The sequence below is a fragment of the Lygodium microphyllum genome, chromosome 28 (assembly GCF_053477565.2).
Source record: "Lygodium microphyllum isolate KBCC chromosome 28, Lygodium_microphyllum_v1.1.10, whole genome shotgun sequence".
Classification (NCBI taxonomy): domain Eukaryota; kingdom Viridiplantae; phylum Streptophyta; class Polypodiopsida; order Schizaeales; family Lygodiaceae; genus Lygodium; species Lygodium microphyllum.
In genome coordinates this window covers 93,868,915-93,891,104 of record NC_141162.1, presented here as the reverse complement: position 1 = coordinate 93,891,104, position 22,190 = coordinate 93,868,915, and the positions used below count along the sequence as shown (strand labels likewise).

At 39.4% G+C, this 22,190-nt stretch overlaps 1 protein-coding gene across 3 annotated transcripts; it reads left to right on the top strand.

Annotated features, from left to right (window-relative positions):
* The first annotated feature begins 807 nt into the window (after nt 1–807).
* On the top strand, nt 808–8,981 carry LOC148011764 (polypyrimidine tract-binding protein homolog 3-like). 3 transcript variants are annotated; one of them, XM_087670632.1, is made up of 15 exons: nt 808–930; nt 1,064–1,147; nt 2,185–2,256; nt 2,535–2,611; nt 6,240–6,327; nt 6,411–6,543; nt 6,700–6,764; nt 6,849–6,898; nt 6,998–7,039; nt 7,126–7,183; nt 7,278–7,323; nt 7,411–7,442; nt 7,530–7,643; nt 7,738–7,881; nt 7,990–8,981. In XM_087670632.1, exons 2-15 carry the CDS (start codon nt 1,091–1,093, stop codon nt 8,377–8,379), a joined length of 1,368 nt encoding a protein of 455 aa, XP_087526758.1. In that variant the 5' UTR covers nt 808–930; nt 1,064–1,090; the 3' UTR covers nt 8,380–8,981. The 3 variants fall into 3 exon arrangements, with proteins under 3 accessions (XP_087526758.1, XP_087526756.1, XP_087526757.1); XM_087670630.1 differs by having other exon boundaries at nt 7,408–7,442; XM_087670631.1 differs by lacking the exon at nt 808–930 and adding an exon at nt 949–994 and having other exon boundaries at nt 7,408–7,442.
* The last annotated feature ends 13,209 nt before the right edge of the window (nt 8,982–22,190 follow it).

Sequence of the window (22,190 nt, the reverse complement as noted above, 5' to 3'; positions counted from 1 at the left end):
GAGAGAGAGAGAGAGAGAGAGAGAGAGAGAGAGAGAGAGAGAGAGAATAGTGGGCAGTTGAAGAGCTTGCTATTAAGAAACCCACAGAATGAACATGCAACCTTGCAAGACTCTATAGAAGAGAGAAGCAAAAGTAGAAGAGTGCTCTTTTTGTGGTATAACCCTTAGATATTACTTATTAATAAGCTAGGTACGTAGTGCTTCGTGAGAAAAAAGCTCATTATGTTTTTCTAGTTCACAATGTGGGAACTATAAGGTATGGGGGCCAATAAAGTGATAGTCCCCCAAAGGAGGACTTCAAAGACCCCATTGACCGAGTTGCAAGCAATTGAAGGGTACTTTTGAATTTTAGAAAATTGGGTGACTATTATGAAGTGATTTCATTTTCAAATGATCCTCCTTTTGGCACCTCAACGAAACCCTAATTTTTTCTAAAAACGCAATCGCACCATGATTTCATCCATCTCTAATCTTCAAATTTTGTTTGCCCTTTTCATCTCTCGCAAGCTCAGTGAAGCACCACACAACCATGCACTACGAGCAAAAATGGAAGGCCTTAATTTTAACGACACTGTATGGGATCTTTTACCCTAGTGGTAAATTGGGTGAAACTTCTCCTTGTGTATGTGTTGTACCGATAATAATGTAACAATAAGTTGTTATTAAGGCCTAAAACTTCTTCTTGTGTATGCGTTGTACCGATAATAGTGTGAAAATAAGGTGTGATTAAGGTATGATTAGGATTAAGAGGGGCAATTAATTTCTACTGCTTTCCCTCCCGTTACTAGTTGTGGCCTCCCCTCCCCCCCTTCCCCCCTTCCCCTTCCCCCTCCCCTTCTCTCTCTCTCTGGTGTCCGTGCGTGCGTGTGTTAATATTCTCTCGTCCCGTCTCTTCAATCGCGTTCCCCCCGCATTCCCTCACAGAACAAGGTACGTGCTTACGAACGATGCATCATCTTCTCATCCGCCATAGCCTCGGTGACCTGCTCTTCTGGTAGGTCTTCTCTCTCTTTCTCTCTCGTTCCTCGGCTCACCAATACTCCGTCCTTTTTTTTTTTGCCAGCCGAAGAAGCGTCGAAAGAGAGACAACATGTCAGAGCCTTCGAAGGTTCTTCACATTCGAAATGTCGTCTCAGAGATCCTCGAGGTACTGGTTGAACCTTAAATGCTGCTCTCTCTCTCTCTCTCAGCAGCACTGGTCCAGGCAGCTTTCTGTGCGCGCTTAATGAAGCTCAAAAAAGTGTTTGTAGCGATTGCTCCTGCATTCCTCCGCACTTGAAATTTCATGCCCTCTCTTTTATACCTGGCGAAATAGTTGTACCTGTGGGTTCCTAGAATGCACGAAGGGTTTTTTTGCATTTCAACGGCATTGTCACAATCTGAGACTGTCGCCTTGTAAGGGTCTGTTTCTCATACCTACATGTGACTCTTTTACATTCACTGTGGAAAGAAATTCACAAGGAAAGACAGTGGGAATATTGTTAGGCAATGTGTTCCGGTTCCACTATGAATGCGGTACTTTTTGCATCTATTTTGTGAGTAGCTCTCGAGGATGTGATAGGCAGAAAACATGAACTTTTTGGTGGCCTCCTCCTTTGCAGAAGTCGTCTTCTGTTTGTTTTGTTTCATTCAGACTGAGAAGGATAGAAGGACCTCCACACAAGCTATGGAAATGTACACATAATTTGAGAGACTCTAATCATCCATACTACTGCTTGCATCAATTGAATGGAATCAAAAATGAACACTATGCCACTTGTGCTGAGTGAATTGTTGTTTCTTCATGGCCAGTGGCATATGCAAGTTGCTTGTTGAAGTCCTAACTTTTGAAAATTAGCCATGCAATGCAATTGTTACCGCAGCAGTGATTGTTGAGTACACTGCTTTAGAAGTGGTAAGAGACTTGCAAACGATATGTGTTATGTCATCTGGCTATCATGAATGCTGGGTCCTGCTCAGTAAAAAGAGTTCCTAAGGGTGGACTTGTTGCTGTATATCCTCTGAGTTAGTACACAGCCTGTTTCTCGACCACCCCTGAGTGCATGTATACTATTTTCAAGTAGACGTTGTCCTTTGTAGTATGTACACTGCATTTCATAAAATTCTTATGCAAATAATCTTACGAAGTTGGGCTCCATCCTTGAGGGATTGTATTGCAATCATGCTTTCTTAAAAATTTTCCAGGAGGACCTTCATCAGCTAGTTCGCCCTTTTGGAAATGTCACCAGGCTAGTTATGCTACGGGCAAAAAACCAGGTATATGGTTGTTTCAGAAGATGCTTAGTAGTCTAAAGCATGTGGATTTTTCATCAAATGTTGGCATGCTATTTGTACTTCTGGAGCATATTGCACGTCGATTATTGGATGGCATCATTCTTATTGTTTGTGTGTTTCTGGGCAAGGTATGGGTATGGTTATAAGATATGTCATGTTGATGGGTTGTAATGCATGAGATGGGTGTGATGCACTTGCACATAAAAGGGAGTCATTTAACATTTTTGGATCAAGCTATACTGATGGGTTCAATATGTCAGGCCTTGCTAGAAATGCAAGATCTTGCTTCAGCAATCAGCTTTATGCAATACTGCAACAGTGGGCAACCCAACATCAGGTAACAACCATCTCACAGTTCATTTCCTAAATGTGTCTATGTAATTTATGGCTACAAGAAATCCTTCTGAAAACTTATAATGGTAAATAGAGCTCTGACATCCATGTAATGTAGATCAGATCAAGTGAAGTAATGGTGACATCAAGGTTAAGTACCAATCTATAAGACTTGGCCTTCAAGATTTGAATTCAGGGTAATGTGTGCAAAACGTGTGTTGGAATGGGCTCTAAGGTGTCCTGAAAATGGGCAAGGCAGAAACAATAGGTTTCCTCAAAGAGATGCTTCTTTTGATACTGCAGAGCCTAGACTGCTTAAACTACAACTTGCACAACCAGCAGGAGGAGCTGCAGTGCAAAGATTGCTGACTTTTCTGTATAGGGCTGCTGTGAATCACAATTGTAATGCAGAGCCTAGACTGCTTAGACCACAATGTGCATAACTAGCAGGAGGAGCTGCAATGAAAAAGGCTAAAAGCCCCTATTTCAGCATACAATTTCTCTTTTGTGCACAAAATTTCCATAATGTTGTGATGTTCATTCCAGGAGTCTGTTCATTCAAGATATTTACAAGGCTTTTTGCCATTCACCCCATGTCTGTTGGTTATAGCTCAAGGTGTTGCTTGAGCTCAAACAGACAATTCTTTTACGTAGGTGCTCTCTTGTTGCTCAGAAAGTGTCAACATGTAGCACTTTCTGAGTTCTTGTCTCTATCTCTTCTTGCACACAAATGCGAATTGGAGTATCGTGTTAACATTAACTGTCCTTCCAGGTGAACAAAGATATTTGATTGTGTTGTGAGGGTCAAAGGGGTTGTTGATATGGGAACTTAGGAAGGTTGGACTGTTGTTTGTTGGGATTTGAGGCTTTGCCTCAGAAGAGTACACTTGTTGTGGACCGAGTTGGTTGATGCCTGTAATATTCCCAGCTTGCGGGGCATAGGAACCTCCCCCCCTTCCTTTTTATTAAAGTTAAAGCAAATTTTTTTTTCCTTCCCCCTTGTCGCCATTGAACAAGTGGCGAGGGGAAGGAGTATGACTACGACGCCGACGCCAAGGATGGAGAAAAGTAGCTGTCGATGTGGACGGGGATGATGATGATGAAGTAGGAGAAGAAGGTGATTTCAATGATTGTGAGGGGGAGGCCACGTGGCCTGCCACCCCCCAGGCCACCTCCGCAGACTATTGCCATGCATCTGTGAGTGGTGGAGATACCACCACTCCTCTTCGCGTTTTCCCAATAATATCCCCCTTACCATTATAAACCCATCTCTCCCCCCCCCCCCCCCCCCCCCCATATGGAATCAAAGGGAGAGTGCTCGAGATGCTGAGCAGCACGCTGAAGAGAGAGTGAGAGTGAGAGTGAGAGAGAGGAGAAGAAAAAGAAGAAGAGATACGACCTCTTCCTTCCCTTGTTGTTGTTGACAGGCCGACAGAGAGAGCGAGAGAGTTAAAAATCTATGAAAGCAACAAGAAGGGGATCATCATTACCAAAGACCTTCCATCTTTCATCCGCATGAAGGACCCTTTCGATGTATGAACCCTTCTTCCTAGTCAAAGCTCTTCTCTTGCGGAGTTTCAAGCTCCTTTCAAAGGGCTATCAGGCTACCAAGATTGTCAAAGAGGGAGCCATGGCTATGATCATTAGAAGCAGTTGGAAACAAGAATGTAACTACAAGCAACACTCCACCTTTGAGTGCACAGACTAGAGGGTGTCCACACATTTTCTTTCTTTCCCCTTTGCTCGCGAGTCTGTATCTTTTTCCAAGTCTTGTGCGATTCGCGTCTAAGGGAGACAAAGATCGAGAATGGCTCCCAAGCGGAAAATGTCGTGCACAGGCGGCAACTCCACAACGAGCAATGAAGCCTCGAGCGAGGGCATCACTGCAAATCCAACTGCGATATCGGTCACAAGTAATGTATTTCCAAATTAAAGGATTGCTTACTTTGATTTCCTCATGAGATGGATTCTCGAGGCACTGTTACTTGTGCAAGGATGGAAACTTGGAGGAAATAAGATGCATCCTCGCAAATTGCGGGAATCGTCCTTTTTGGACAAGACTTGTATCTCAGTTAAAATGCTAATATAAAGTTTACTTCCAAGAAACCTGTTTGAATTGTTTTCGTGTTAGTGTCATATATTACGCGAACGAACCTTGTTTTTTAAAAGGCTTAATTTAAGAAGCTGATTTTAAATGTCACACATAAACGTGGTAGGACTTAATTAGATAACTAAAGAATGCCTATTGAGGGAAGTGGGTGGGTGAAACCCCCGATGGGCCTATCCTACAGCGGGGTGGTCCTAGAGAACTGGAAGGCTTCTCACAAGGTTTTATCGTTGTTTGACCTTTAGGTATTGATAGGTTAGAATCAGGTTCATGCCTTTTTAGGGGATCGGAATGGGGCTATGCCCTACGGGCAGAGAGGTTGAGTAGCGCATCCCTCTCGTTTCCCATTCTCTTTAATCCAAGTGCGTCATGGGTCTGCTTCGGCTTGGGTATCTCTGCGTAAAGTAGGATGTCCAGGACCTGGCGCTAGAATGCTATTAGGAGACCTTGACCACCTGGGACCTAAGTTTCAGGTTGATCCTAGTGGGTTCGGCTACGAACATTTCATTGTGAGGCAAACTCAAGAAACCCTAGGTGACAAACCCCGTGACATTCCATGGGAGTGCCGGGCAGTGTCGCTTAGACTCGTCTCTCAATGGACCGTTAAAATGTGCTTGAACAGCCGATAGGCAGGCATGCACAATGCCAGGGCAAATTTGGGCTGTGGTTATTGCAAATCAAATGACACATATTGCAGCTAACAAGGCTGTTTATCTTATCAACTAAAGTAGTCTTGTTATTGCAAGTTTGATTCATACTGCACTACCTTGATTTACCTGTTCGTGCAAGACTGGATCCAGTGAAATTTTGTTATTATGATTTGATGCGCACAGTGATGGAGGTGCTTGCAGCTGTAAATGTTTTGCAGTCTAAATGCGAGGTCCGTTGGCTGGTTTTTCATCTGCTGCGTTGTACATTTGTCTAAGCACTAATTGATGTTTACTTAATATTGGGTCGAGTCAGTGGTTAGCTTTGACCTTATGGGGCAAGGTGCATGGATATAACATTAAGACCATTTAGGGGCATGCTGGTTAAGAGTTTCAGTTACTAGACGAGGACACAAATCAGGTTGCAGAATGGGCGATGGTAATGCTCAAGGTTCTTGTTGATTATCTTGACTTGGGTGGTGTTATGTGCCTAATGCTAGTCATTAGATGAGAACTAATAGAAGCATGTTTCTGGGATTCCCTAGGATTCCCTAGCAGTATCATTCATGTTTAATTCGAAGACTTCGGTCAAATTCCAATCATCTAAAGGTTACTTCCTGGCTTCTGGTTACCATTACTTTGAACTTCCACAGGCCTCTGGAAATGAGCATTATTCATCTTGTAGGATGGGCCAGTTTACAGGAAACAACATTGAACTTGTGGCCCTGTTTTTGAGTCCAACTTTGGTTTCATGTAACCTGTGTGCAGGAGGAGGGATGCAAATTTTGAAATTTGTATCCATTTCTGTACCTCTTTTGATTAGGTTCATAGCTACATGTAACCTTTTACCTGTTAACAACTTTGGATGTATTTTTCAGGGGGAGGAATGTGTATATTCAGTTCTCTTCACATCAGGAGCTTATAGTTTCAGAACCATCTGCGAAGCCACGGAAGCAATCTGACCAGGCATCTCTTGTTAATCACTGTGTTTACTCTGATTTTTCACTCCCTTCACCTTGATCTTTATATTTGGTCATGGGTTTTTCCAGGACTCACAACCCAATCGAATTCTTTTGATCACCATACACAATCCTTTGTATACCATCAATGTAGATGTGCTGCATCAAGTGTTTGGTCCTTATGGAATTGTTGAGAAGATAGTCACATTTCAGAAGTCAGCAGGTTAGTTTCTTGTCTTAAATCCATTTCTGTGTCCATACCTTTTTAGCTTGCCATTTCCTGGTTTGTTTGAAACTGCTACTGTGTAGTTCTTCTTATGGAGTAAAGTCATCCTTGTATCTCCATTACTTCACAATCTCACCAGAGTTTAAATATCAGGACTCCAAGCTCTTGTTCAGTATGCATCACAACATAGTGCTCTTCAAGCAAGAAACACTCTACAGGTTTGTCTGTTGTTAAATTGCTACATTTTATTATGATTTTAACTTACTAGGTGTAAGTCTTGAACTTTGAACTTCATTGTACAGGGCAGGAATATATATGACGGATGCTGTACCCTTGATGTTCAATTCTCAAAGTAAAATGAGCTTTCCTTTCTAGTGGTTATTCCTAAGTTATTACTGGCAAGGGTTTATTGCCTTGAACTTTTTACAACTAATGTGCATTTTTCTCTCAGCTTGTCAGAGTTGCAAGTTGCATTCAACAATGATCGCACAAGGTATACTGTATTTGAGAGCTTACTTTCTTGTTATGTTGCTGTATCAACCTGACTGTTTAATATCTTGTTATGACTTCTGTTTGCAGAGACTTCACAAATCCAGGATTGCCACATGATCAAAATGGCTTCTCTCAGGCAACAATGGTGGCTTTCTCTTCTCTGTTTACAGAATAATTTTTTGCTTATACTTATTAGTTGCTAAATTTTTATCATTGGTTTTGGAATTTTTCAATGGAAGCCTTTCTTTGGAGACACTACCAACTTATATGGAAATTCAAGATCTGGTACGCTCTTGCTGTGAGTTCCATTCTTTATGATTTGCACAACATGTGCTGAGTGTTGATTGTGTTTCACCACCTTTTATGCAGTAGCCTACCAGCAGGCTGGTTTAAATACCTTTCAGGTAATAGTTTGTTTCAGATGTGTACAGCTACAACAGTAGGCAAGCAAATCCATGTAATGGATTGATTAATATCCAATAAGTTTTCAGATGGCGATGGGTGGGGCCTCAACACTTGCAGCAGCTTTTGGGGGTTCCTTTCCTCCCGGGGTAACTGGTACAAATGAAAAAACCACGCTTCTAGTTACCAACCTGAACCCTGAGGTATGCTATTCTAGTGCTGAGGATTTTGGCTCACTTTTGAAGCATTCATCACAGATGGGTTCCCTCATGACTTTGTTAACTGCTTTAATTGCAGCAAGTTGATGCAGACAGATTATTTAACCTTTTCTCAAACTATGGCAACATTGTACGGGTGAAGCTGCTGCACAACAAACCAGATCATGCCCTCGTGCAGATGGGGGATGGACTTCAAGCTGAACTTGCTGCAACTTGTTTAAAGGTAGGGTAGGCCAGAGAGGAAGGAGGGGGTGTTGCTAATAAAAGCTGGGGACTGTCAGACCTGGGACTGGGTTTAAGAGTTTTGATCTGTCAACTTGTGTATGGGCAGGGTGCTGTACTCTTTGGTAAACGAATGGAGCTAAACTACTCGAAACATCCCCAAATTATTCCCTCTGCCGACACACATGATTATTCTTCGTCTCACTTGAATCGCTTCCAGCGCAATGCTGCCAAGAATTATCGCCACTGCTGTCCTCCTACCAAAATGATACATGTGTCCAGTCTTCCCAACGATTGTACTGAAGCAGATATCACTGCCCATCTTGGTCCTCATGGTGTTGTTGTTGAAGCAAAGGTATTTGAGGCAAATGGAAAAAAGCAGGCACTCGTCCATTTTGAGAATGAAGAGCAGGCTACTGAAGCCCTTGTATGCAAGCATGCAAGTCTCTTGGATGGTTCCACCATACGCCTGGCATTTTCAAAGACAACTTCCTTGTAGGAAGTTGTAAGGTAGGGCTTTCAGTTTGATGAATCTAAAGTGGGGTTTGGCTTTACAACTTACCAGCTCATGGTCTTAAGAGGGACGTTGGACCATCGGTGTGTTAAATGAGTTATTGAGAGAGCTAGCTTGTACTTCAACGGTCGTACTTATAGTAGATACAGCGTGATCAAAATCCCTTGCCCTTCTCAGGAACATGGCAGGCTTTTGCTATTCGGAAGCCTATGGGAAGTTCGTTACTTGAGTTGAATTTCTGGAGTGATGTTTACTCTGTGACAGACTAAAAATTTTAATCAAGAGAGCCATTTGGCTATAGCCCCCACCTTATCAGGGAGAAAAGCTGACAAGTTCGATCCGGTGTACCCAAGGGTTGAGCAAAGATATCTCATGCATGGCCTTTAGGCGTGTTGTACCTGTAATTTTTTGACTTGAGACCATGAACACTCATTCTCATCACAGATATCTGCATGCCATAAGGGAAGGGCACGTCTATTCATGTAAAGTGTACTCTTGTCAGTGTTTGAGAAGTGTGATTTGTGCACGTTTTAATATTAACATGAGTGCTGTGAAACAAAATTTACCTTACAGCAGGTCCATATTTTTAACCAATCATGAAGCTAGTGAATGATGAACCTTAGACATGGCCCCTTTTGATAATTACAAACTTGAATTTCATTTAGTTGCTAGGAATATTTTACACTCTAGTTTAGCCTCCAGAAAAATTTCACATTTTAATTTAATCTCCCTATTCTTGATAAGCACTTGAGAATCTCTTAAATCTTTTCAAGCTAAGCATGTAACCTGTGATAAAAATTTGAACCGTTACCCTTGTCTAAAGCTGTGGTTACCATATGTACATGTTTTGAATTTTTTTTTTTGGTAATATTCAAGTGTATTAGATCTTTCAAGCCCAAGTTGCGTCTAGGTTGTCGAGGGGGGTGGGGGGCTGTGCTTGTTTGTACAATGCTGTTTGTAATATGTAGAGGTCATAAACTTACAAAACGAACTCAACCTCATATGTTGGAGTTAAATGTGAAGGTAGACACTAGCTTCCATTTATGTTTGGCTGCTGTGATGGTTACTCAGGTTGATATCCATCAGCTTATATGTCAGCTAGAGCATTCCTGCAGTTTGGTCGAATGCTTGTCAAACTACGTTGGCTGGCTGACCACTCTGAATGCAAAAAATGGATAATTGTGTTACACATATCCAAACTTTGTATCCTCAAAAGAGTTATTCTACAACATTTTTCCCATACAATGTTTGAAGGCATACCAACTGAAACATGTATTGTCCTCACAGCCACTGCTGCGGTGATGGGTTGCAGTCACGTCATTTGTTGAATTGTGGATTTATGCAAAGGTATTGGAGCATTCTAGGTTTTGACATTGAGTTGGTTTATCTTAGAATGTGCATCTCAGAAGTTAGGTTGAATGGGTGTGAAAATACATCAAGTAATAGAAATGAATCAGTGTTTTTGTTATCGTCTAAACCTTATTTTTTCGACTTCTATTTTCAAGTGTTCTTGCACAACGTTTCGAGTGAGCTCTTGTTGAACTGTGCATTTAATTTAAGGTAAGGACATTCTAGGTTTTGAACTAGAGTTGATTGAATCGTTAAAAGTTTTAACTTGCACCTAATTAACCACCCCACCGCATGGCACATGGCAATTGAATAGCTAGTTCTAGGTATCCACTTTTCATGTCCTCTTTTTTGTTTTTTGTAAGGTGGTTACACACATATCTCCCCTTTAAAGTCTGAAACACATTTTTTGTAAGGTGGTGACACACATATCTCCCCTTTAAAGTCTGAAACACATTTTTGAAGAGGTTTTTACATGCTGAGAACACAGGCATGTGCACACACACAGAGGGAGTTGTGATGCCGAGGACTTGTCCAATTGGTGGCTTTTTAGAGATGTTAATGTCTCTCTCTCTCTCTCTCTCTCTCTCTCTCTCTCTCTCAAATGTTTGAGAAGGATATCTAAAGTTTGGGAGTAGAGCTAAGGTACAACAAAGCTTGTTCAAAATTTAAGATGTGTCCATGGAATTAAATATGGAAGATTTGGATCATCGTTAGGGTGTGATACCTTTTTTTCCAAAATCTTTGGCATATTCATGGGTAGCAAGTATGTATATGTAACATATTTCAAAAGCAATATTGGAAGTCCCAATATTGGAGCCAAATCCCCTTAGATCATGCATTAAAACGATAGAAACATATCTATAAAACTTTCATCGTGGATGTTGAATAAATCTACATGATTAAGATTCTCAAGCATGTATGTATACTAGTTGTTATTTGACACTTTGTTTCTAATTTCATGCTATAAAAACTTGACCATCCTAGACTTTTGACCTTGTTTCCTTAACATAAACAAGTAATCAAGAAAGATAGTCTATGCTTTCATGATTGATGTCAAAAGTCTTTCATGTGATGAGATTCTCATTTGTTTATGCACATAGTCACTATTTTATGTTTATGGTTTCATGGTACACTCGCTTCAACATCTTGTTGGGCTTGTCTTTCCTACTTGTTTCCTTGGTTACTCACTTTGAAACTAGTATACATAGAAGCTAGTAGTGAGCCCCATCACTTCCTCTTGGAAAGTTTGCATCCTTCCACATTAGACTTCAATGTTGGGATTCCAATGCTTAGTTGTGCTAGGTTGATGTACATAGAAAAACTTCTTGCATATGGTCTTTGCAACAAACATTGGATGGATACATATATGCCCTCTTCTCCTAGCATTGTTGCTTTGTATTAAGTTTACTTTGGAATCAGGACCAAGCCTTATATCCTCTAGAAAGAGAGTGTTTGGTCCAATAAGAAAGAGCTATTGTAATTAACCTCATCATTTTTAATTTTTTTTTGATATGTAGTTCATTTATAAGAAACTTAAAAAAAAAAAAACTCAGTGTGCAAATAAATTATGATGATGGGTAGCTATGTTTTTTGTTAGCAATGCACCTAATTCGAGTTTCCCTAATTATTTTTTCAAAATTTCTTAATATTATAGCAAAATGTTGTTCCTTCATTGTAGTATGCCCATTTTGTATTACTCAAAATTATCTAATACTTCAATGAAGTCTCTCTTAATATTTTGTATGGAATTTGCTATTCTAAGTTTTACTTTTCATTTAATGTCTTATGTTGCTCTTCTTTGTTGCAATGGGAGGTGCACATCCCTGGCGTCTCTCCTCTATTGGACCTAATTAGCAATGCACCTAATTAAAGTCTCCCTAATATTTTTTCAAAATTTATTAATATTGTAGCAAAATGTTGTTCCTTCATTGTAGCATGCCCATTTTGTATCACTCAAAATTATGTAATACTTGAATGAAGTCTCTCTCAATATTTTGTATGGAATTTGCTATTCTAAGTTTTACTTTTCATTTAATGTCTTATGTTGCTCTTCTTTGTTGCAATGGGAGGTGCACATCCATGGCGTCTCTCCTCTATTGGAGCAATCACAATTTATAACAACTTTGATCTATGGTTCAGAGTAAGAGTACTAAGATATAGTTGAGCCATAGGAATATCAAGCTCTTGAATGAATAAAGTCTCCTCTTGATGCCTCATTGTTGAGCTCTTGTAGATCCTAACATTTTCATTCCATTGCTAGGACAAAGGAAGGAATCAATTTACCTAAGGTGCTCATGCTCATCCTATGTGACAACATATGAGACATATGCTTTTGAGAGTGATGGAATGGTGAGGAATCAATCTCCCACTTTCATGCCTTACCCACTTTGAAATATGCATGGCTTTCATGCCTTACCCACTTTGAAATATGCATGGCTAGTTAGGAGACCAAATTGGATAGTTTGAAAATTGAAAGTAGATTAGGATGGATTAGGGCATATTTAAAACCATGAGCAATAAAATTTTAGAAAAATGTTTTTAAAAAGATCAATCCATTGATCTTATGTAAGCAATGCCGTGCTTGAATATTGATTGACTACTTGCATAACATTGTTGATTGTGAACATGAGAAGGTTTAGAAGTGGGTAAGGTGACTATAGTAGCCCACAACTACATGACATAAAGATAGCATGCTAATTTGACTAGCCCATAGTTGGCTCTTTGATTGACTAGTCCGATTGGCTCTTCATCAATGGCTCATTAATGAATGCATCCCACTACTCATGCTCTTACCTTAGTCTACCTTAGGGTTTCCACATACTAGGAGTGTTGGTAGAAAAGCCACAAGGGCTACCCATTAGTACTTAAGCTTCTTTAGTAATGCCTATTTTTTCTATGTGATGACTATGATAACATAGCAACCCATGGCCAAGGAAAAAGCATACCTTTTGTTGGTTAGCCATTGTCCTCTACCTTTATTGTTAAGAAAAGAGATCCTAATGCCTTTTGTGCCCAAAAAGAGCATTAGCAAGAAAGGCAATATACAAGCATCCCATCATAGCATCTTGTATGCCTATGAACACTCTCATCAATCCTCATCCATGAGGGCACTTGAGGGTGAAAAATGTGGTTAGACTACCCATAACCTAGGCAAGCAAGTGGCAACCACCAGTAGCATTGGCACACAATTGGGAGAGTAGCATTAGCACATTATTGGGAGGGTAGCATCAACACACAATTGGGATTAGATCAATTGCCATCCACACCATCAAGCACATCCCATGAGTGGTTGGTGATTACATAGCCTTCAAGCAATTGACATGCAACCATGATTGCAAACTTATTTGGCAAGCCGAGATTGCCAGTAGTCATGACTCACAACATAAGTGGCAAGCCACGAGTGGCATCAACACACGTTTGGCCAGTAAAAGCACACCACCATGAACAAAAAGCATCACCTTGCAGATTTTGGGTAGCTAGGACTCATCCCAGAGGCAGCTTGTGAAGCTTGTTCTCACTGATCTACCACTGGTGCCACTCCCTCTCGGTTTGCAACACGACTCCTTCCCTTCCGATAATTAACAACACGCCAGGAACCTACCTTCAAAGGTAGCAAGGGTGGCCATAGTGCAGGTTCTTCATCATCACGACACCCATGCCGTCATCTCTAGCACCCATGGCCACTATCACCATCATCCCGAGGGCATGCCGATTAGGGTAGGAAGAGAGAGAGAGAGAGAGAGAGTAGTAGTTGAAAAACCTGTGTTACAAACCTTCATCTCACCCACCCCTTCTCTCCATTTCCCCCACACATTTCTCTTCTTCTAATCAAACCCACACCCTTCCTCTCTAAATCTCTACCCATCTCTGCGTCTTCTCCATGGTATAATCTTTGCACAAGCCATGAGAATAGAAGCGAAGGCAATCATAGCCACATGGATATTACGTGGTGCTTTCACAACTAGTAAGCCATGACTGCTAGCAGGCTCTAATAGAAAGCTTTTAGGCCACGACCAGCAAACCACCTACCTACACCAAGACTCCACAAACCTACTTGGCCAAGCTTGAGGGTCTACTTGTCCATCCAATCACTTAGATTCTCACATCATACAGCTTGCTCGAATGACCCACTTGCCAACATGTTCACCCACCTATCCACCTACTTGACCTTAGCCTAGTAGTTCTCTTGTCTACTTGCCTAACCACATAACTTGATCTACACTTAGAAGGAGCTAGAGTAAGACCTTATCTAGTTGCCATAGTAAGGATTAACCTACCCAAGGCCAAGACAGAGTAGCCTACTTGCTTGAGATCTCATGGCTTACTTGTCTCAAATCATAAATCACATAGGCATGGTACTTGCTTGAGATCTCATGGCTGGCTTGTGTCAAATCACAAAGCAAATAGCCCATGACTGAATCTAGACTTTAACTCCAAAACATCTAGACTAGCATTAACAACCTAGACCTACATTGTGTGCATCCACAAGAAGTATTATTTGGACACTCTATTGGCACTTAAGAAGGCTGAAAATTGGTTGAGCATGACAAAGATACTTGCACCATCACTCATACGACTTGCATTAGAATAAAATGAAAGGCTTGGTAGTGCATCAATGCCTATAATTGCATTAAAGAAATAGTAGAATCAAATATTAAAAGGAGATCACAATAAAAAACTAATAATAAGACCATGTAGAATCAAAGATCAAAAGGAAACGACGATAAAAAACTAATAATAAGACCAAGGGATAGAACTTAACCCCTAAAGATAGAACATAAATGAAGAAACCTTGAAATTAAGACCAAAACCCTAACAAATCAATGCAAACCACCAAAAAATCAAACAAATATAACCATTCAAATTGACCACAAACCCTAACAAATCAATGCAAACCACTAGAAAATCAAACAAATAAGCTAGTTGAACAACACCTTAAATTGAGAACCTTAGACATGGAAAAGACATTAGGAAGAGTGGGGCTTACAAACAGAAGAAATGTAGACTTGAGTAAGTCATACACAAGATAAGTGAAGGAACTTATGACAAAGAAGGAGTCACTACTAGAGTAGGACAAAGGGAAACACCAAACATAAAAAAAAGAACCTTAAAAAGCTTCTTGAAAGGGAAACGCCAAACATAAATGCACAAACCTTAACAAGCTCTCAAGAAGCTTAAACCATATACAAGAGAACAAAGCAAATCCTAGCCTAAAAATCTCCAAACTTTTAGGAGAGCATACAATGCATACTTGGCTATACATTCAAGGAGCTTATAACAAAGAAGGAATTAGTCAAGGAGCTTATTAACAAAGAAGGTATACCAAACATCTAACCTAGAAAATCTCCAACCTTTTAAGAGAGCAAGTCTTACTTGGTTAACTGAGAGCCATGTAATTTAGTGCATGTGCTTACACAAGGGATTAGATATCTGAGCTCTCAAGGGAAGTAGATCCCCTAGGCTTGAAGGCACCCTAGAGGAACTAGTAAGCAAAACCACTCCGATCCTCTTGTTGATAGAGAAGGTATTAGAGCTGATGAACCTAGAGATTGATAATCACAAAACCAACAAGATGATAGGATCTACACAAATCCTTAGATGGCTTTGAGGTTGTGAATAATTTTGACCTAAGCAAAGTGAGCCAAGAGGCCGTAGAACAAAGACTACAGACCCTCAAGGAGCAAGGACTGTATATATAGTCCGTAAAATTGAATAGCGAGATCATTATTGTGTGTGCATTCTTGTGGGAACTCCTCTCTTATTAGGTTCTTCATCATGCTTCATGCATGCAAATATATATATATATATATATGTGTGTGTGTGTGTGTGTGTACATACATACATATATATATATATATATATATATATATATATATATATATATATATGTATGTATGTATGTATGTATGTATGTATGTATGTATGTATGTATGTATGTATGTATGTACACACACACACACACACACACAGAGAGAGAGAGAGAGAGAGAGAGAGAGAGAGAGAGAGAGAGAGAGAGAGAGAGAGAGAGAGAGAGAGAGAGAGAGAGAGAGAGAGAGAGAGAGAGAGAGAGAGAGAGAGAGAGAGAGAGAGAGAGAGAGAGAGAGAGAGAGAGAGAGAGAGAGAGAGAGAGAGAGAGAGAGAGAGAGAGAGAGAGAGAGGATTCCTCCCTTCTCTTTCATCTTCTTAATTTCTCTCTTGTCCTTCTCCCCAAACCTAATGTGGAGTGCTCGAAGGCCACAATGGAGTAGCTTTTGGAGCAAAAGAGCTTGGATCTTGCATGAGAGCTGTACTAAATCATTAAACCATCGAAGCTCCTCTCTACAAATCAAACTACATCAAGAGATGTATACCAATGAGATTAATATAGCTAGTTCTTGAATCTTCTTACTTTCTTACATTCATGGGATTGTGGAGAGAGCATGGTTGATTTGAAGCTTTGAGTATGAGATGGCTACTTGAGAGACAACTTGGGCTTAGAGAGTGGAAGCACTTGAAAGAATAAGTGTCTGCTTAGCCCCATTGTGTTGAGCTCTTGTAAATGGCAATTGTTTGATCCTACCATTGGGACCACAACAGATTCTAATATCTTAGTGCTCATTGTTTTTTTGGAGTAAGAGTTTGTAATAGCTTGAAAGGGATGGAGTGATCCATCACTATTCCTTGGACAAGGCTTAGTCAATTGGGGCCAGAAATACAATGAGATTAGGAAAAACAAATTAGAAGGAAATTGATTTGATGGAATAAGTAGAGTAGGGAAGAAAACCCACAAAAGCATTCAAGAAAGACCCAAAAAACCATAAGAGTTCAAGCATAAGACTTCTATCAACCCTTGTAGATCTTGGAACTTTTGGGAAACCTCTACCCAATCCAAAAGTAGAAAAAGTTTTGAAATTGAGAAGTATAGTTGGACGAGTGTTCGAGGAATATCAAGCATAAGAGAAGTTCTGAAATCGAGAAGTAGAGTTGGAATCAAGTGCTCAAGAATATCAAGCACAAGACTTCTATCAACCATCATAGATCCTAGAACCTTTGGGAAACCTTTATGCAATCCAAGAGTAGAAGATGAGGTATCAATAATGTCTTTTCAAGGACTAAGTCGGATGACTTGAAAAAACAAAGAACATAGGTATAAAGACTTGGATCTAGGAAGGTTCGCAACACTAGCTACACATAGTATTACCATAGGGCTATTATTCTAAAACATAACCCTTTGTTGTGAAGAGATTTTAAATCTTAGTTAGAAGTATTTGGAAATTGTGTTACAATAGACATAGCATTCCAAAACATGAATCCAAGTGTATACATTCCAAGCTCAATACCCAACAAAAAACTAGGAGAATTAAGTGTAATGCTGTACCTCTAATGGTAGCCTTAGGCAACGTCACCAACTTAGGGATAATAGATATGAGTGTTAGAGTAAGCATCATGAACTCTTTATTACTTCAAGCATGGGGAAGTTTTCCAATTGAGAATGTATATTTCAATTTGACATTGGTTAATGGAACAATTTTTCATCAACTGTTCTATCATGGAAGGCCTAGACATGTGGATCTTTTATTAGGATGTCCATGGATGAGAAGCACTAGACTCATAAAGGGTCAAAGTAATGAACTAGTGTTCTTTGGGAGTTGCACACATGTAGTCCAAGTAGAGATGGAAACTTGGAAGACCTCCAAAGTAGAGATTGATGCTCAAAGGTGACATGCAATGCTCCACAAGCCATAGGCACTCAATAAGTATATCCCTTACCCTCCCAAAGATGAGAAGATTGAATGCATGCACTTGCAACAATTGATCTACCCTTCTTGAAATTGAATGAGTGCATGTAGGCAAGCAAGAGGATGAGAGATAAGGAGGAGACAATGACTGCTAATCAAATAGAATTTTTTGGGTCTTATTAAAGGTTAGCAAACAAGATAAGGTCTACACATTGTGAGACTGAATGCCCCATGAGCGTCCTAGGGCAAGGTTCAGGAATTTTTGAGTGCTATGGATGAGGCTATGATCAAGGTTAGAGAAAGTCAAAAAATCTTGATATACTAATTTTCCAAGTGCTAATTCATCCATGAGTAAGCATAAATCCATTTTACTCACTATACAAGTGTCCACAAGTGTATCTCACAAAGGTTAGCATCCTAACAATGATTAAGTTCACATAAATAATCCAATGACTCAAGAATGTAATGATATTTGAAATAATTTCATGTTTTTGAAGCCTTGTTGGGTTTTCTTAAAGGTCACGAATAAAAATAAGGTTAGGTCTACATACAATAAGATTGAGTTCCCTTGAGGGTCCGAAAGTAAGGTTGAGGAATTTATATACTAATTTTCCAAGTGCCAATTCATCCCAAGAGTAAGCATAAATCCATTTTCCATGCAAGACAAGTACCCACAAGTGTAATGCTACATCCAAAAAATGTTGTTAGTTCACATACATAATCCGGTGACAAGAATGCAATGATGTTTTGAATAATATCATGTCTTCAGCCCTTTTAAATGTCCTACTTTGACAGATGCAAACTATATGCGATTGCCTATGATCAGCATGTTTCTAATCAATTCATAAAATAAAAATGGGTCTAGTTTTGGTTCCAACATGCAAAGTTTGATTCCTCTTGATGATTAATTATGCTTGGAAGCTCCCAAAACATGAAAGCCACAACTCTACTTCTTGATTTCAAAACTTCTCCTATGCATTATTTACCCATTCTTTGACCTTCTCAATCACTTGAGGGTTTTGGATTAGGATACTACCCTACTTTCACACTTTTAGGTTTCTCTATTTTTGGTGCAAGAGTAATTATAGTTTCTACTTCTAAAAGAAGCATGCTAGGTGCTAGCCTTGTCATGCTTTCACTCTTTAGGTCGACCTTGGTAGCTTGTCTCTTTGAACTCTTCTTATGGTTCTTCCTCCAAGTCAATGAACCATCAATATTTTGTTGGTTTAATGTATACTCCACTCGAGCTTTTCATTACAAAGTTGAGACTCTTTCTCTCAACTTTCTAGTGTGGGTCCATACTAGTCCTCTAGGTCCAAGTTGCTAGTTATTTTTTATAGGTCACTAAGGGTCCTTTTGTTCACAAAAGTACATGATGTCCTTTTGTTCACAAAAAGTACATGGTAGCACTCTTGGAAGGGTCTAGGTTATCTTTGGGATTCAAAAAGTAGTCCAAATGACTTTCAATGTATTTCCTAGGGTTGGGCTTGGTCATAACACTCTATCTACATGGGAATGGTCTATACTATGGGAAGTATAGTCAAACCCTTAAAGCATGTGCCCTATAGGGTAGGTGGACCTTAAACAACTTGGCTTATTAATTTCCTTTGCAAGGTTGGAAAGCTTCTAGTTTGGTCTATCCTAGAAGTCTCTTACTGGTTTCCTCCACTGTCAGAGAGAACTACCTTAGGGATCCATGATGCCATGATCTCTACCTCATCTCAACTTTTTTGAAGTTTGGTATCTTAGGCAAAGTATAAGATAAGAGTTTGACTTAAAAGCACTCAAAAAAATATTTTAATTAATAATAAATTACAATCCCTCTTTCTTGGATATGCTGGAAGACTCGACTACCTATATTTGTGAATCTTAATGCAATATAAGGTCTATTGCTCAACTCAACATGCATGAGTGTTTGACTTAAAAGCACTTAAAATAATATTTTAATTAGTAATCAATTACAGTCCCTCTTTCTTGGACATGCTAAAAGACTTGACTACCTATATTTGTGAATCTTAATGCAATATAGGGTCTATTACTCAACTCAATGTGTCATGCACATCAAATGCACATCAATATGAATGATCTTATGTCAGCAAATGAGGTGATCTATATCAATCATGACAAAGATAGAGTTGATAGCTAGAATGAAAAAATATAGTGAGTGATTCTCCAATGTGGATTCAATGTCATTAAACATGGGGGCTTTTCCCATATCTTAACTATTCGTTAGATGTTGTTGCCCTTATGAAGCAGTGCGGTAGTCCTTGCGGCTATGATGTTTGCTTTAGTTACATTTATGCCTTTAGTCTTTAACTTCAATGCATCAACTTGGGTAAGAATTGAGAAAACATTTTGTAGTACATTGTGGGATTTTAAAGGTACTTGTTCATGGCATTTTGTTTCTTGAGATTACCTCAAAGAATAGTGAGGGTAGTTTGAGAATTGATATGCTTGGTGAAAAGATCAAAGAGTAATGTTTTTCTCTAACAGAGAGAGGTCATGCTTGGGCTATTTTGCTAATGTGTTGGATTGTTGGCACAAAATTTGCTTCAATCATTTGTCTTGATTTGGAAAGCTTGGAGAAGATCTCCAAGCTATTATGAGAATATGCTCATCAAATGTAGTTGGTTGAAATTCATGTATCCTTCATAACTATCATACATTTATGGATTAGAGAAAATCATGAAAAGAATGACACAAAAAAACCTTTTAAGATCAATATTTTAATATAACAATTCTCTATAACAATAAACAGAGTCAACCATCACTGATCTAAGTGCAATGCCCAAGTTCCATCTCTTACCATTGGCTTGCCCTATAGAATCTCCATCTCTTGGAGCCCCTACATTTTCCCAAGCTCAATCTTGAATTCTCTTGGCTCCTCCTACATTTCCTAAGGCCTCTAATTAATGCAAGCTTACTTATGTTTATTAAATTAGCTATTGTTTCTTCACTAAGTACTTGCATTCAAATCTCTTTTACTATCAATACCATGCTCACTTCAAAGAAATCTATACTACTCTAGAATGGAAACAAATACTAAACATCTTACCTATCCAATTTGGCAGGTGCAAAGAGTACTCCAAACTTTCATACCTTAAAAGAGCTACACTTTTCTATTTTTCTGTACATTTCCCAAAAGAATATACAAATGTAAGTAAATAGTGTTTTAAAAATTGTAAAAAGATATTTCATATTAAAATTATCTACACTCAACATCATAGAAATATAGTGCGCTTCAAAAGTAGGGAGTAAAGGGATGCTTCTTCTTAGTATACGAAACAAATGTATTTTTGAATATATCATGCACATGAAGAGTTAAGAGAGAAAAAAGATGCACTTTTTTATTGATTTTATAGCTCTCCATCATAATTAGTCAAACTTGACCAAAAATAGAGCCCTCAACAAGAGATGTTAAGAGAGAAAATGGTGGTGAGACTTGACCAAGCAACTCATGGACCTTTTCATGAAGGAGGGCACTTCCATGTTAGCCCACTTAAATGAGTTTCATTCTATTCTCACGCATTTGTCTTTGTAGGGGATTGAATTCAAGGGCAATCTCCCCCCTTTGTTCCTCTTGGTTACACTGCTTGAATCATGGAATACATTTCATACTACTATGTGTGTCAACATGCCTACTGATGGGCTAGAATTACATGGTGTAGAGGGTGCACTCTTGAATGAAGAGGTTAATAGAAAGAATGTTGATGCTTCCCCCATGGTCTCATGCTTTGATAGTTAGAGGCAATAATGGTAGGAGCGGTAATGACCGTCGTAGGAGAGACTCTCAGCAGTCTCATTCTCAGTCACACGGGCCATGGTTGTAAATTCTCATTGACTTGTCATTATTGTGGGAAAGTAGGGAATATTTGGCCATAATGCCATAAAATGTGCGAGGATAAGCGCAAGGGTAAAGCACATGACAAAAGTGATGATCACAGCATTGTCCCTAGCAAGTCAGGTTATTAAGATTGAAGAGACTAATGTTAGGGAGACTGATTTTAATGATGATTTTATACTTGCAGCTTCTTCTCTTGATGCTTCACAATTGATTGATGCTTTGTTAGGATATACTTAGTGCTGGCTGATACACTCAGGGGCTTTCTTTCATGTGACCCCTCATAGAGAGTGGTTTCACTCTTATCACAATTTGACTAGATATGTCCGTTTGCGTAATGACTTGACACTAGAGATAGTTGGTATTTGTGAGTTTAGGTTGCATATTTACTCTTCATGATGTACGTCATGTACCGGCTCTCACGAAGAGCCTTATCTATGCTGGCACTTTGGATGATGCAGGTTATGTAGTTTCTTTTGGTGATTCATCATGGAAGATAACCCGTGGGAATCTTGTCATTGCATGTGGTGCTAAGTTCAATGCTCTCTACCCCTTGCTTGTATCTGGGTTAGTTGACCATGTTTTGGTAGTGGATGCACTTCCACATGTATCTCTTTGTCATCCTTGCCTTGGTTAGATGTCCTTGAAAGGAATGAAAATGCTTACCTATTTGCAGTATCTTCTGTCCCTTGACTATAAGTGCTTTGAGTCTTGTGATAATTGTTTATATGGTAGGCAGACATGTAATATCCATAAACAGTTTGGTATGAAATACATGGGTGAGCCATTGGCTCTCTTCATTCAGATGTATGTAGTTCCATGTCTTGCAAGTCATTAGATGGCACAAAGTATTTCGTTACCTTCATTGATGACGACTATATGTATAA